The sequence below is a fragment of the Chrysemys picta genome, chromosome 7, assembly GCF_011386835.1.
Source record: "Chrysemys picta bellii isolate R12L10 chromosome 7, ASM1138683v2, whole genome shotgun sequence".
NCBI classification, from domain to species: domain Eukaryota; kingdom Metazoa; phylum Chordata; order Testudines; family Emydidae; genus Chrysemys; species Chrysemys picta.
Genome location: NC_088797.1, coordinates 100,937,431 through 100,953,891, shown reverse-complemented (window position 1 = coordinate 100,953,891; position 16,461 = coordinate 100,937,431). Strand labels below are relative to the sequence as shown.

The 16,461-nt window shown below is 41.1% G+C and overlaps 1 protein-coding gene across 6 annotated transcripts in view; it reads left to right on the top strand.

The window, feature by feature from the left end:
• INPP5A (inositol polyphosphate-5-phosphatase A) overlaps window positions 1-16,461 on the top strand; it is a 435,774-nt gene that overhangs the window by 25,930 nt on the left and 393,383 nt on the right. For 2 of the 6 annotated variants that reach the window (XM_065552136.1, XM_065552139.1), the window contains exon 2: window positions 5,427-5,503. The exons of the other annotated variants lie outside the window; for them this stretch is intronic. In XM_065552136.1, coding sequence (XP_065408208.1) covers window positions 5,468-5,503 — 36 coding nt within the window. In that variant the 5' untranslated portion in view covers window positions 5,427-5,467. The remainder of the gene's footprint in view (window positions 1-5,426; window positions 5,504-16,461) is intronic. 6 annotated transcript variants of the gene reach the window in all.

The window sequence follows — 16,461 nt, the reverse complement described above, 5'->3', positions numbered from 1 at the left end:
AGGTTTCAGAGTAGCAGCCGTGTTAGTCTGTATCCGCAAAAAGAACAGGAGTACTTGTGGCACGGCATCCACTAGCTAGAATACAGTGATTCATTGAGGTTGTGAGAGTCAACCTGGCTGATGGAGTTATCATAAATAAACTGTGAAGAACTTGATCAGTCAAGCCACACAAATAAGAGCTTCTCCCACCGACGTAGCTACCGCCGCTCGTTGAAGGTGCATTAATGAAGTCAACAGGAGAGCTTTCTCCCATCGGCTTAGAGCGGCTACATTAGAGAGCTTACAGTGGAATTTTAAGTCAACAACCTTTTATTCCTGCACCACAAGGTTTATAGAGCACCTAACTCAGCTGTTTATAGCCCTATGTAGATTGAACCTCTGCAGGAGGTGACACTGTCTTTCTGTTCATTAAGGTATACCTCCCAATAGCTACAATATCCAATCAGATGAGTTTTGAAGTTGGGAGCTTTCTCAGATGACACCCAGTATTGTACTTTCTAATTCAAACTAGCACTCACAACTCATTCATATCCTAGCATTAATTCCCAAAGTAAATGAGTAAATATTCTTCCTTCTAAAAAAAAGAACAGGAGTACTTGTGGCACCTTAGAGACTAACAAATTTATTAGAGCATAAGCTTTCGTGGACTACAGCCCACTTCTTCGGATGCATATGCACGAAAGCTTATGCTCTAATAAATTTGTTAGTCTCTAAGGTGCCACAAGTACTCCTGTTCTTCTTTTTGCGGATACAGACTAACACGGCTGTTACTCTGAAACCATTCTTCCTTCTGTTAAGCATCAGTTTCTTTGGGCACACTGACAGTCTCAGGGGCAGAGAAGCCATCACTATACATTCACCCAAATTCTACATAATGGTTGTTCATTCTTTAGCTAATGTGTTTTTGTTGGTGTTGGTGTTGGGCTGTGTGTGTGTGTGTGTGTGTGTGTGTGGCAGAAGTCTTCTCTGTGCCCAAGGGAAGATGGAAGAGATATGATAGACCCAGTTTTGGATGGCCATATTTTAAGCTGGGGGACGGGGAGTGAGAGCCGCACGCTTCCGCCTAGGAGCCGGACCAGCTTCTGGCTGCTTCCGGGGTGCAGCGTGATCGGCGGTGCCAGGACAGGCGGGAAGCCTGCCTCTGCACCCCTGCTGCACCGCTGACTGGTAGCTGCTGGAGGGAAGTCCATACCCCCTGCCCCAGCCCTGAGCCCCCCAAACCCAGAGCCCCTCTTGCACCCCAAGCCCCTCATTCCCAGACCCTGTACCTTGAACCCTGACCGCCTCCTGCACCCCAACCCCCTAATCCCCAGCTCCATTGGGTCGTGGGCATCAATAATTTTCTTCAACTGTGTCCCCAGAAAAAAACTACCATAAACCCATATCAATTTGGGTTCCTTATATAACCCTCCTTAATCCTCTATTAATTGAGTTCCGTATCAGCTGCTCCTTTTTCTTGCCCAGGTTGTCCGGTTGACAGCCTATAATTACCCAGTTCATCCCATTTACCCTTTCTAAAAATTGGAACAACATGAGCGTTCTTCCAGTTGTCTGGAATTTTTCAGTGCTCCAAGATTTATTGAAAATCAACATTAATGGTCCCGTGAACTCCTCAGTTAGCTCTTTTAAAACTCTGGGATGCAAGTTATCTGGACCTGCTAACTTAAAAATGTCTATCTTTAGTAGCTTCTGTTTTAACATCCTCCACAGATACTAGTGGAATGGAAAGAGTGTAAAGAATATTCTCAGTCTTTCGTTTTAAATATAGCATTTAGTCTTCTGGGGAGTTTCTTTTGTGTAGCTAGGTGTTCACCAATACTTAAGGAAACTGCAACATTTGACTATCTATTTTCCATCACTGCTTATAGCTTTGGTTGATTTAAAAGCTTAAAGCTAAATTAATGTTCATTATAACCCTGTATTTGTATGCTCATAGCTTTTAAAAAAAATTCTCTTTGGGCTGAAGCTTTTCTTGCTTACACTCAGCACAGGCAAGACAATTTTTTTTATTTTGAAGTTTTGAGGAAAGCGTCTTTGGTCACATTTGAGTTCTCAGAGAGTGGAAAAAATACATTGGGTAAAGATTTTCAGCCATTGCCACCTTGAACTCTATTTGAAACAGTGACTTCTTGAATGGAACGTAGTCCTTTTTAAATTATGCTCTTCCTACCTGTCCAATCCTCACCCATGGGATGGATATGATATGAACAATTTTTGTCTATTATTTATTGCTTCTGGTACATGTCATAGAATTTCTTAGCACTTCCATGATCTAAAATGAGATTACAGACAGAATTAGTGTAAATGTAATACTATTAGTTATTTATTGCAGGAGCGCCTAAATGCCCCAATAAAGATTAAGGCACTGCTGGACTAAGTACTGTACAAATGCATAGTAAGTCTTTGCTCTAAAGACCATTCAGTCTACAGATGGGAAAATAGCGCTCGCAAAGACTACTCTTTTTTTAATTCTCTGTGTGATGTAGAAGGTGGCCTATAGCAAATTATTTACTTGGTGGGAAAGGGAGAAAAATTCCAGCAGCCTCAATGTTAATGAAGCCCAATTTCATTCCCAGTGCTACTGACAAACCAATATTTACTGTACACTCATTGCAGAAGATCTGTAGGTAACTCATGCTTGGGAGCGTCCAGCTGCACAAGTTCATGGAGAGCATTTGAACATTTTTGTTGCCTGTTACATAGTGTCTAAATAAACAAGAACATATTGAGACTTCAGCGAGACTACTCAATGTGAGTAACTGTTCAGTAAGTAGAAGGTTCACAATCTGGCCCTAAATAAATACCACAAAAACAAAATAGTGGTTACTATTGTGTTCCATTTTCCAGGTGGACTGCTTTTGGTACTGTAGATTTCCATTATTTGCCAGTGACATGTTATTCAGGGATAGGAATAGTATGAAACAGAAATTCAGTGAACAGTTTACTGTGTACGTGAAGGCTGATTACAGGAAGCCAGTTTTCAGAGCTGCTACATAGAAGCATATCTCCCAATCCTTTACCGCAGACTCAATATGTCCTTCATGGACGTTCCTCATCATTGGCACTTTCTTACTAACTTGTCAGTAAAATATTTAAGTAATTCAGTGTCATGATAGCTCTATCAGTAAACTGGCAACTGAAGTACAGGACTCTCCAAAATGCATCCCCCCCATCTCAATGGCAGGGGCTGTTGCTTGGACCAGCAGCTATGAGACAGTGCCTGGAAGGGAGAGAGCAGCAAGAACATGTGCTTGGTGATGTAGAAGCTGGGTCCCTCCTCCTGCTGGGGTCCTTCACCTTCCATTGACCAGGCTGCGGGGAGTGGGTGGGTTGATTGGCTTTCACATGCTGCCCCTCCCCCGGGTCTATTAAAACTTGTTCCAGGCTTTTCAAAAGCTTGTTGCCACACTCACCCTCCCCTTGTTTGTAGTAGAAGAGCTGTTTTGTTGTTTTTTGTTTGTTTGGGGGCGGGGGGATATTGCAAGTGTGACAGATCACCTGTTTCGTATCAGGAAGGATATTTTCCTGTCTGACCAAGTTGGCTGCGGCCCTCGTTTTGTTTTGTTTTGTTCTTTTTTTTTTTCTGCCTTCCTTGACGCATTATGGAGGCACAATTAGGTTGAAAGGCATAGGACCTGAAAGTTTAGTATTAGAAAGGTAAGACCGTTTAACTCATCACAACTTGTGGCTGGTGTCCAGTGCAGTGAAAGACTGAAAGGGCCAGTTCCCAGAGGCGAAAGAAATCTGGGGTTTCGGTGTTGGACCTTGTGCCTTTAGCAGAAGGGGAGACCTGAAGTCTTAGAAGAGTGAGGTACCTCCTTGGTATCCTTTAACTCCTCCGTCCCCTTCCCTGAGAGGGGTGAGCAAGAGGATTCTGAGTCCTAGGTACGGACTGAGGAGGGGGTCTATCCCAAGTTATTGGTTATATGGTGGGAATCCTGTAACCCTACAGTGGACTCATTTAAATGCCTGAAATCTGAGAGTGCAGGGTGGGCCCATTATGCCCCTCACCACTGTTAAATTAATGAAGTTGTGGCCTGCCACTTAAATCCATCCCTGTGTCTGTTGTTCATTCACCTGCATGTCCTGATCAAATAACAGTAGCAGGAGCAGCAGCTCAGAGCTGTCGAACAAAAAGGTTTGTAATCTCACTATTCTTCTTAGTTTTCACTTATTTGTTAATTTAATTTTTTTTTTAAAGAAAGTGATGTCCCTTTTACTTGGCAAAACATCTCTGAAGTTTTATGTGATGAGAAATGCTTCTTGCCATCTGCAAACTATTAATGATATTTTTAAACGATGAATTATATTATTGAAGAGGCTGGACCCTGTTCCTGTCTATTTTATATTTTAAAAATATGTTTCTATTAAGCTGCTCTGAGAAGTGACTTTATTTCTGACAGTGACCATATGACTAGGGTCCTACCAAATTCATGGTCCATTTTGGTCAATTTCACAGTCATAGGATTTTTAAAATAGTTAATTTCATGGTTTCAGATGTTTACATCTGAAATTCCATGGTGTTCTAACCCTGGAGGTCCCCGAAAGGGGTTGTGGGGGCTCGCAAAGGTATTGTAGGGGGATCACAGGGTGTAGGGGGGTCATCACTTTTGGGGGGGCAGGACCAGCCTTAAAGGGGGGGGCACTGCCCAGGCCCCCATGCTGTGATCCATCTCCTCTTCTCCCCCTCCCCGCCCCCCTGCTGCCACCAGCCCAAGGCCCATTTAACCCCCAGATGCTGGTCTGCACTGCCTTTAGAGCTGGGCTCCCAGCCAGCAGCCATGGAGCTTCCTATGACACAGGGAGGTTCCCGGAGGTGGCTCTGATCTCCCCTGTGCTGCTAGGGGTGCCCCTACTGTGTGCCAGACTCCAGATGCTAGTCCCTGCCAGGCTGGAGAGGATAGAACTTCCTCTTCCCCTTCAAGGGCCACTCCTGGGGTCAGGTCAGTCCCACCTCCGGGTACCTCCCCCTACATACATATATAGTGTACACAAATTTATGTATATAATATACATGTGAGAATAAAATTTTCTAAATTCCCCTTTCAGCTGACTTGTTTTGTCAATAGACTTTCTTTCTCTAGTTAACATGATCACTTCTGAAATGCTAAGTGGTTGGTAATTTCGCTACTGAAGCAGTATTCTATTCCTTGAGTAGTTCCAGGAGTAAAGTCTATCTCCCTTTCCCCTTTCTAAAGAAAACCTATTAACATTTTGAACAAGGTAAAATGAGAGTAGTAAAATTAAGGGTACAGTTTACCTCTACTTAATGAAGAACCTTATTTTTGTTTTTAATTTGACTGATATAGGATGCCACTTAGTGCACACATATTTGAGAGATTTTTGACTCCTAAGCATTGTGATTTGGCATGCTGAATTTTTACAAACGTCCTCTGTCTCTTCCCCCCCCCCCTTTTTTTGGTCAGTTTTCCTAGGTGTGAGTGGCTTTGAAGACTACAAACTTTATATGAGTAGCCTCATTAAAGCCAGTGGGGTTTCTCATGTGAGTAACGTGAATATGATTTGCCTCAAATACAAACAGTGAAATTATTCTATGCATTTGTTCAGGGTGCAGCTTTCAAGGATAAATATTTGGAGTGTGTCTGGAGGAAAAAAAAATGTTGATTTTGTTTTGAAATGGGGAAGCTACAAATGCAGAACAAGTATATCTAAATTTAATTATAATTTAGTTTAGTTATACATGGATTTGAATTAACTCTTATATAGAAAAGTTTAAGAAGTTACAGTTGAAATTCTTAATTGTTCTATCATACAGCTCTGTAAAAGAGTTCAAAATATTTTGGAATAGGTCAGAATGTCATTTTAGTATTTTTGTCCTTATCTATTCCTGTGGAATTTTAAGGTTTTAAAACATTACATTTCTAGATATTATGGTTGTTAATAATACATGCTGAATATGAACCAGTGTAGTATTGTATTTCAGAATATGCAAACAGAACTGAAAAATAACTCTGAGATGTGAATTGCACCATTCACCTTAGTGGTGTATTGATTCTGAAACCTAATGATAAAAATTTAAAAGTCAACATTTCAAAATTTTGTTACTGCAGATAATTTTAGCAGAAAGATTGAAGTGTGCATTGTGGCTGGATAGAGTGGAGAGAAGATATTAGGTTGTATAGGTCACTGGCATTCAACCTTTCCAGACTACTCTGTACCCCTTTCAGGAGTCTGATTTGTCTTGCATACCCCCAAGTTTCATTTCACTTAAAAACCACTTGCTTACAAAATCAGACGTAAAAATACAAAAGTGTCACAGCCACACTATTACTGAAAAGTTGCTCACTTGCTCATTTTTACCATTATAATTATAAAATAAATCAATTGGAATATAAATATTGTACTTACATTTCAGTGTATAGAGTATAAACAAGTCATTGTCTGTATGAATTTAAGTTGGTACTGAATTCGCTAGTGCCTTTATGTAGCCTGCTGTAAAACTAAACAAGTACATAGCTGAGTTGATGTACCCCCTAAAAGACCTCTGTGTACCCTCAGAGGTACGCGTACCCCAGGTTGAGAACCATGGGTTTAGGTACTTCTCTGAAGGTTAGTGTAAAATTGTTCTAACGGTCTTCAGGGCTTACAATGATGTATTTTTAAAGTTTACAAATTATGAAACTTCTACAGTTTTCATTGGGAGAGTGTTCCACAGTTTAATAGCTCTCACTGTTGGAAGCTTTTCTTATTTCCCAACTCCCCACCTCCTTGGTCTAAATCTTCATTTACTTACTTTTATTCTGTTATTCTCAGATACACTCAAGGTTCAAAGTGAGACCTGAGGAGTGGAGACAAAGGAAAAGAGGAGTGATGATCATCATTGGAGGGAGGGAAGCGGGTGATGCATGAGAAAAAGTTACAGTTCTTTCCCTTCTGTATAAGGGTGACCTATAAAGGTGATATAGGAAAATATCTACATATATTTATCATGTTAAATGGGTGGTTGGTTTAAACAGAGTAAAGCCCCAGTGAAATTTAGTGTAAGTTTCCATATGGAAACTATGCTGAACATAATCAAAAGCAAATATGCTAGTATTAATGCTTATGCTTAACAAATCCTTAAAGATCTTGCAAAGACCAGTATTTTTAAGGGAGATATTAAAATCTATTCAGTATAACTCTTGAAAGTGCATCAGTTACTTGAAAAGTGGACTATATAAAAAAAAAAAGACACCGCACAATTAGATATAAAAGACCTAATTGTGTGCTCTTTTACACCAGTGTAGCTCCATTGAATTCACTGTCATGAATTTACACCAGCATAAATGATTGGCATTAGAACCAAACTAAATCTCTCCTTCCGCTGTGATATTTTTGGCCCTGTTATAATGTGCATGCCTTGCTTTTGTTCCTCTTCATGCCACACAGTGAGGAGTAGCATACAGACTACCCTATATACTTGTTCATTAGCCCATTCGTTTATAAGCTGACCCCCCAAAATGGATAGGTTAAAATAGCAAAAACTGTATGATCCTTTCATAAGCCGACCATATATTTCAGGGGTTAGAAAACCTTGGCTCCCGACCCATCAGGGTAAGTCGCTGGCGGGTCGGGACGTTTTGTTTACTTGGAGCATCTGCAGGCATGGAGCCCCTCAGCTCCCTGTGGCCGCGGTTCGCCGTTCCCAGCCAATGGGAGCTGCGGGAGCCACTTTCCGTAGCTCCCATTGGCTGGGAACGGTGAACTGCGGCCACAGGGAGCTGAGGGGCTCCATGTAAACAAAATGACAATGTATTAGATATTCAATTCAATGATTCCATAGAGTTTAAAATCATCAGATTTTGGTGTAGACCCATTTATAAGCTGACCTCCGCTCTTTGATGTATCACTTTTTTACCAAAAATATTTGGCTTATGAATGAGTATATACAGTAATTATTAAATGATTGCATATTCCCCTCTTTTGTTACTAAATCATATTTGCAACCTTGAACTGAAGAACTATTGTATTCAAATACATTGCCAATAACTAACTTGGTCACAATTTTTTAGCACTTATGGAAGTTACAACCTCATCAGAGCAAGTAGAATAAGAAAGTGCATCCATTGCTTTGACTGATTCTCTGATTCTGAATTTAATCTAAAATCATGGGTTCTAGTAGACATCTAAGGAAGATGCTTATATTGCCTGCAACCACTGGGCCAGGCTTCAACCTTAGAGGTTACACCTTCAATGAAGGTTTGGAAAACAAGGTTCTATGTAGATATTTAGCATTAGGCCTGCATACCATGCTTCTGCTTAGCCCTGGATAGTGTTTTGGATATGCAGAAAGTTAATTTTGTTAGAACAAATTTGTATAGACTGAAAATGAATCAACACCCACTATGGGACCCTTACTCTCCCCCCCAAAAACATAGCTTGTAAGTATTTGTTCTCACATATGAAGCACAGCCTTATACTGTAACTTCTTTCTTTTTCTGATTGTTAAATGTAAATATTGACAGAAGTTGTATAACTACATATGGAGGGTGTAGCTAGACAAGAGGTTTTTAGACAGTGAGGCCAAGGTTTTCAAAAACAGGACCCTAGAATTAGGGTCCTAAATCTATATTTAGGCACCTATTTAAGTTGCTTGGTTTTTAAAAAAGTGCTGAGTTCCCAACAAAATCAGTGAGAATTTGTGTGTGATCAGGAACTCTGAAAACTGTTTCACTTATTCAAGTGCTTAAATATAGAAATAGGAACCTGACTTTAGGCTCCCGTTCTTCAGAATCTTGGTCTGATAATGACACGTATACTACATTTGCCCCCAAATAGTCAGATTCTTCTTACTCCAAATTTGTACATGTTATGCCATTAGCTACAGTGGATTTACTTGTGATTTACATTTGTGTGACTGAGATCAGCATCTTACTCTAGTCCTACTTGACTTTCTTCCATAGTGAGAACGATCACTGTGAGAAATGTAAGGTTATTAGAAGTTCTTAGAGGGGCACCAATATCTGAGCAAAGTGAGCAGAACTTTTTTCCTGAGTCTTTAAGCTTTAGAAAGAGATCTTTTGTATATTGTAGGGCATTTCAGTTCCATATGTGAGTACTACAGAATGTAAATTTTTAAAATAATTTTAAGATCTTGGCCATGAGTATGTATTTTTAAGCAGTCAGTGATTTTTTTTTTTTTTTGGGTGCCTTAGTTTTTGGGTGTCCAATTTAAGACACTTAGAGATTTTTTTCAAAGAAATGCTGGGACGTCCGCCTTCTGAAAATCAGGCCCCTTTAAGGTGTGTCAAGTTTGAACAGTGTGGGCTCCTCTTTTATTTGTGCTTCTCTGTGCTTTTTAATGAGATAAGTTGAATGTCTATGGAGCAATTGTGGGTTAAACGTTTTAGTGAACGCCATTTAATACTTTGGGAAATAAAAAAACAAAAATAGAATATCCACTAGTTAGCATTTCAGGTATTTATAAAGTCCAGCGTTGGGTGAATAATGCATGGAACATACTTAAAGTGAAGACAACAGAACACTGACAAAAATATGTCAAGTATAAGTGAATTCCAATGCTGTGATAAATAGTTTCCTGATGGTGTGCTTCCTATATAGAACTGGCACATTTCAATTGCTAAATATTCAAGCAGGTATGAAACTGTGAAATTGTCATTAAAATACATGTGAAACTGGGAAGCAAAATATTGCCAGTGTTTGTTAGTATCTACTCTTATTACTTGTAAAGTACCATGAATGTGAAACTGAACAGTGTCTGCGTTTAAACGGGGACAAATATCCCTCTCCATATAGAATAAGTAGTCCTGATGGTCTTAGCTTTTTTTTTTCAGGACTTTAAGAGAACTATAGAGCTTCTTTCTATTCTGGGAAGCGATAGCTTGAATAATTTGTCTGATGTCATCTCTCTCTAATACTGTAGTCTTTAAACTGATGTTGCTGAAGAGGATATGTAGTGTTTTAGGGAGGTGGTGTAATCTGTAGCAGATCATGATTATATTCTGTTGCATAGTGTTTCACTGTTTTGAAGTGATTTGTTTGTAATTTACTGTCGATTAAGAAATTTTTTTAGAGTATAAGCTTTCCAATTTGAGAAACTGCATTAAAATTCTTGCTTTATTGTGGTTGCTATTACTTGTATAGGACTAGCCTGATCCAAAGACCCCTGAAGCCATTGGGTTTCTTTCCATTGACTTAAGTGAGCTTTGGATCAGCCTATACAAGGAGACCAGGTCCTCTGTTCTCAGAGTTTAAAGCCTAACCAGTGATGCCCATTCTGTGGTTTGGGGGAAGTGGAGAGGGCAACACTTGGTAGAGCCACACAGTCAGCCTTCAGGGCCTTAGTTTTCCGTAGAATATTTCTTATAAATTGATTGTGTGTGTGTGTGTGTGTGTGTGTGTGTGTGTGTGTGTGTGTGGTATGAGTATGACTATGGTAATGAGTAGCCTGCTCTATTACTCAGACATTTTTAAAAATAGATAACTAACCCACCCATACAACATTAGACCTAATGTCTAACCCTTGCTTTTGAGGAGAGGTCTGTGGATTCTGAAATAAGAAATGTAGTAGTTTTTGTTGTTAAATTCGTGTTGGCTACTGTCCCCCCTAATTCTGATGCAGTGTTTGAAATTTCCAATAATGAGATGGAGGAGGTTTTCTATGTAGGTGGCCCCCTTAACGATTTTTTTTGTGTGTGTGTGTGGCCTTTCTGTGCAGTGATACTTTCTTTGTATCTCTTCATAGTCCAGGCAGCCTCTCCATTGTAAATACCTTATTATTTACTAGATATATTTTTCCCTGTCAATATTTCTGCTGCTATTTCTGTATCAGAAAAGCAAACGCATTATAATATTGAAAATCTGCATAGGTTTAGTAAAATAGGACAGCTATTTCTCTTTCAAAGCTAGGCCAAGAGAGTCTTTCACTTAAGCTTTGAATGACTAGTTTTAAAGATCAATCCTATTACACTCATAAATCCCTGACATTAGGGAACACCTATTTTGAGAGGAATATAATCTCTTGTGCTCTTCTTGCTGAATCTGCTGACATCTTCTGGGAAAAAAAAAAGCATTAATTAATGCTGGAGAATTAATCTGATAATTGTAGTTTGGGAAATGAAATTGGTTTATGGAATATTTGATTCGCTTCTCTGGATAATTTATTTGTTGACAGACAATTTTAATTTTTAAGGTAGGTTACAACCATTTGGAACAATATATTTTGGAAAGGGATTGAGGGTGAGACCTGTTTAAAGCAATGGAAATATTTCTCAACTGTGTTGCTAAATGCTCTATTTCTTGGAAAACATATTTGCTTCATTTAGCCATATCTTGTGCAACTTGAAATTCTCCTTTTATTAAAAATTGCCATTCCCATAGATAAGGCAGTTATCCCATGACAGCATCTTTTCTTCCTCAGAAAAGTTATACTTTTTTATTTTGCTGTAGATTGAACTGAATCTTAGAACTTTTAGCCTAGACTACACTACTATTAAATAAGTGTGGGAAGAAGTATTTTATATTAAGTATAGCCAAGTATTGGCTATCAAATAATTATCTGTAGCTTTACATCAGACTTATGTAAATATCTCCCTGAGGATACGGCTGTAACGTAAAGGGTGTGTGATTTACAGAAGAGCTTGTTCCGCTCCTTGCATAAATGATCTTAGTTAAATAAAAATGTGCCTTATTAAAGGGCAGAGTCACTATAAATTCCGTCGTCTGTGATTAAAACAAATTGGAAACTTTAATGCTGCTTTTATTTGCTAGTTCATGTGGAAGTTAACTTTTGCCACTGAACAGTTTCAAAGTCTTTTACTTATATGAAGTCTCTTCTGTGGGTGTTTGGTATTTACAAAAAAGAGAGGAAAGGGTTACAGGTGGTGGTTAAAAAAAATGTATTTGCTGCTTTTATAGAGCGCTCTGGTCGCTCTCTCTTTCCTTCCGCTCTTCCCCCCCCCCTCCCTTTTTCCTCCACTCAGTAAAATGGTTAATTTCAGGTTTAGAATATATTTTTAGCATCAGATTTCCACACTTGAGGGGGGGGGGGGGGATAGTCATGAGATATTGTTGTGGTGGGAGAAGAGGTTGAGTTAAAGGAGGATTCATTTGAGACCTGTACCTAGATGAATGTTTGAGGAATCACACTTAGGCAGTCAGGTCTAGTGTTGTAAGTATCCCTTGTTTCCCAGTCACAAGTTTTAATCCTCTTCTTAGTGTTGAAAGTATAACAACTACAGATACCATTTTCAGTACAGTGAGACTTACTTAGTAGGCTTCAAAAAGGTACTGCTGAGGGGGTTCACAAACTTTTTCATAGTATAGACCACATCTTAATAGAGAGATTATCTCAAGGACCACCTTCTCACCTATTCATAATTATGGCAACTGATAACATCTCGGTGGCAACTACAACAGTCCCTTGCATAGAAAAGTAATTTTAAGAAAGTAATGTTTTTTTAGCTTCCCTTAATGTGCTGTGGCAGCTGGAGAGGTCGAGGAGACCAGCATGGTGTGATTGACTGACTAGAAATTTTTCCATGAACTTCCAGAAGCAGTTGGCTGTGCCATTTTGAGAATTACTGTGCTACTGTCTTTATTTTCCCCTTCCTTTTACTATTAAAATATATTTTACACCTTTGAGTGCCAATGCATTAGATCTCAAACTGTGGTCTGTGGAGCTGCTATCAAAATGGTGCTACCTCCCTTGGGTTCCTGATATCTGTAGCTCTGTCCAATTACTGTGCCCACTGTCATTGCTATCAGTGGAACTGTAGCATTGTTTGTATAACGATGGGAGATTCCCAAAATAGTAGAGTGTAGATGAGCCCTAACTAGCAGGACTTAACTAAGGTTTGACATATTAAGACCTAGCCCCCCTCTGTGTAGGTGGTATATCTGAGGTGGGGCACAGTACTTATTGCCAGCTGATGCAGTGGTCCCTGTGGATTTGCTGCAGTTCATATAGATTAGAGCACTCTGTAAGTGATTATAAATAATGCCTGGATTCATCTGGGTGTGATGTTCCGGATCTTGAACCCAGGCCTGGGAGTCCCCAGACACTTGCCACATCCTGGCCTCCACCCAATGGCTACTGAAGCTGGGTGGGCTGAGAAGCTACTAGGGCTATAACCCTAACCAAGGCACCACCCATGGGCGCTCTTTCTGACTGGAGGATCGCCTGGCTCCACGGGTTTGGTCCAACTACATTATTTAAGCCAGGAGGAGGAACAGGAAGTTTGTATGAGCAACAAGCTGATTTCCTGTTGTGATTGCATTGGATCCTGCTTGTGCCTGCCTCCTGTATCTAGCTCTGTTCCTGTTCCCTTATTGCTTGATCCTTGCCTATCCTCCTGCCCTTACGCGCTTGGGGCAGCCCATTTGCAGGGGCGGCAGGGATCCAGCATGGGAGCTGGAACCAACAGGGGGCCCTGGGAGCTGTAGTTCTTTGGTTAGCTCCCTGCCCATAGAGCCAGCCCTGGAGCAGGGAAAGAACTACATTTCCCAGCATTCCCTTGGCCACTACCAACAGGAAAGAGGGGGAGGGAGTGAGGAAGCTGAGACCTCCATGCTGCAGCCTGCTATGAATGGAGAGCTGCAATCTGAAGGGTAGGGATTCCATATTTTAACGTTCTAAAAATAGGACACTTCATGGGGAGGGAGGGTAGCCCCACCCTGCCACCATCCACCCCCTCCGACTGCCCCCCACAGAAACCCCAACCCATCCAACCCCCCTGTTCCCTGACCTCCCCCTCCCGGGACCCCTGCCCCAACTGCCCCCCAGGATCCCACCCCCTATCTAAGCCCCACTGGTGTTTGTTCCCTGATTGCCCCCTCCCGGGACCCCATCCCCTATCTAAGCCTCCCTTCTCCTTGGCCCCAACTGCCCCCTCCTGAGACCCCCTCAACTACCCCCCGAGAACCCCACCCCCTACCTGTCCCCTGACAAACCCCTGGGACTCCCAGGCCTATCCAACTGCTGCCTGTCCCCTGACTGCCCCCCCCCAAACCCCTGACCCATCTAACCCCCGACCCATCTAACCCCCCTTCTCCCTGCCCCTGACTGCCCCTCTTGAACCTTCGCCCCATCCAACCCCCCAGCCCCCTTACCGTGCCACTCAGACCAGCGTGTCTGGCTTTGCGCCGCGCCAGACACGCTGCTGCATACATGCTGCCGTGCTCCCCTGCAGAGCCACAGCGCCCCCCCCCACCTGCCTTCCAGATTTGAACACCTCAAAATTCAGGAGTGCTCAGGCTCAGTTTGGGCAGCTGTTACTTCATTTCTCCCAAATCAAATATACTGATCCACTGTAACTTGCTGTAGAAAAAATAGGATAAAATTGAGCAAGAAATGCTTCCCAGTGGTTATTAGGACTGGAATTGCTATTTTCAACAGCCATTGCTTTTTGTTTGTTTGTTTAAAAGGAAGACCGTGATATTGCATTGGCAAATTCCCCATAGAAACAAAGAGTGGAACAAAAGAATAATAAAGGCACCTCAACTTTTCCTCATTTATGTTGGACAGTCTTATAATATGCATCCAGATATCCTCCAATCACACAAGCTGAAAATTGTTCCATTTTACTGCAGTTCTGTAATCTTATGGGAACCAATCCTGTCTGTGTTCTGTGCACATCTAAAATTCCTGCTGAGTGACCTGCCCTGGGAGCGAGTTACCAGTAACCCAGGGCTGCGACGGAAGGAGGGTGCAGGTGGGGGGGAGAGCCCAGGACTGGGGTGGCAGGAGGTGTGTGTGTGTGGGGCAATGGTGGGGGGGCAGGAGGGAGCCCAGGGCTGGGGCGGCAGGGGGGTGTGGGTCAGGGGGGTGGGGAGAGCCCAGGGCTGGGGCAGCAGGGGGGTGCGGCGAGGAGCCCAGGGCTGGGCCAGGGGGCAGCCAAAATTGTTTTTGCTGGGGGCGGCATAAACCCTAGAAAACCCTGCTTGGCACAGCTCAAAATCTCTCCGAGTTCAAAGTTCTTATTTCCTTGCCAGTCATTGCAAGCTTGTCTCTCTCACCAACAGAAGTTGGTCCAATAAAAGATATTGCCACACCTTGTCTCTCATGATATCAAATGCAGTTTAAGGAGAGCAGCTCCCTGCACTGTGTGTTAGTCATGTATTCAACTACTGCATAAGAAAGGACACTGAGTACCTGATCTCTGCTCTTAACAGCTAAAAGGAAAGAAGGAAAGAAAAAAAAGACATTTGAGGGGAAATGGGGCAAGGAACAGCTTTGCTTAATTTTTTAGGGAGGGGGGGGGGAAAATCTTTAAAAGATCCTGGGGGCTGCTAAAGAGTTTTATTCAAATTCTGGCGAATTTTAGATATTTTTCTCTTGCCCTTTTTCTAAGACCTAAATTAAGATATCCTGGAATGTACACCCAAATTTTTGGCAGCACACTCATCTCCAGCTTACCAGGAGCATTATCTCTGTACATGTAGTAAGTAACATCAAACTGATAAGAGAGCTGCCTGTAGTACTAGGCATAACAGAACAAGTGAAAGAATGTCAGTTGTAGCTTAATGGTCTTGCTTTTGTTAGTATCCTGGTTATCATGTTATTAAGGTGACCAGATGCCCCGATTTTATAGGGATGGTCCCTATTTTGGGGTCTTTTTCTTATATAGGCTCCTATTATCTCCCACCCCCTGTTCCAATTTTTCAGATTTGCTGTCTGGTCACCCTCCATGTTATAGTGCACAAATATTGAATTGTATGGTGTTTTTAAGAAGCCAAAAAAGACCCTCCCAACAAGTGAAAGTTGTTCCAGTTGCTGTGATGGATTTAAAAAAAAGATTAGTTCTCCTAATTTGGGTCACATTTCCAATTGATGCATAGGTCTGTGTTCAGTGTTTTTAAAAAGATAAAACTATTTGTCAATAATCACTCTGTTTTCTTAAGTGGAAAAAAGACATTGTGCTGGTGATTTTGTTTTTATTTGTATATTGTTGTAGTGAAGATTGCTGTAAAGAACTTAAACACAACAGCTAACATTATGTACAACAACCACAAATTAAATCCAACCCCCAGTTTTATGTGAAACTAGTAAATCAGATGATGATGAGACATCATTGTAACTTAATTGTTTTTATATTTTGTGTTCCATTTAGAGAGTTCTTTTTAAGTATACAGGTTCTTAGGAAGTCAAACTACTTGCTTTTTTAGCTACTGTATTACTTAAGTTTATACGTAGTAGCGGCAGAAAACACTTAAGCATAAGTCAATGTGCTTTGTGTTGACATCATAAGGATGGTTCTCACCTGTGAACAAAATACGGTAGAGGAGAATATATTTTTGAATCTTGAACTAGAATTCTAAATATGATTTATATCGCCCCTGAAATTTATGAAAGCTCAGTGAGCTACAGTTTTATGTACGAAAACGTAAATAAAACATACCTAAATGGAATCTGTGACAACAGTGATCCAGTAAAGTTCCAAGACCAAAGTTGGAAACCCCTATTCTCCCAAAACTCTACTTGGCAGAAAACTTTTTTGTAGA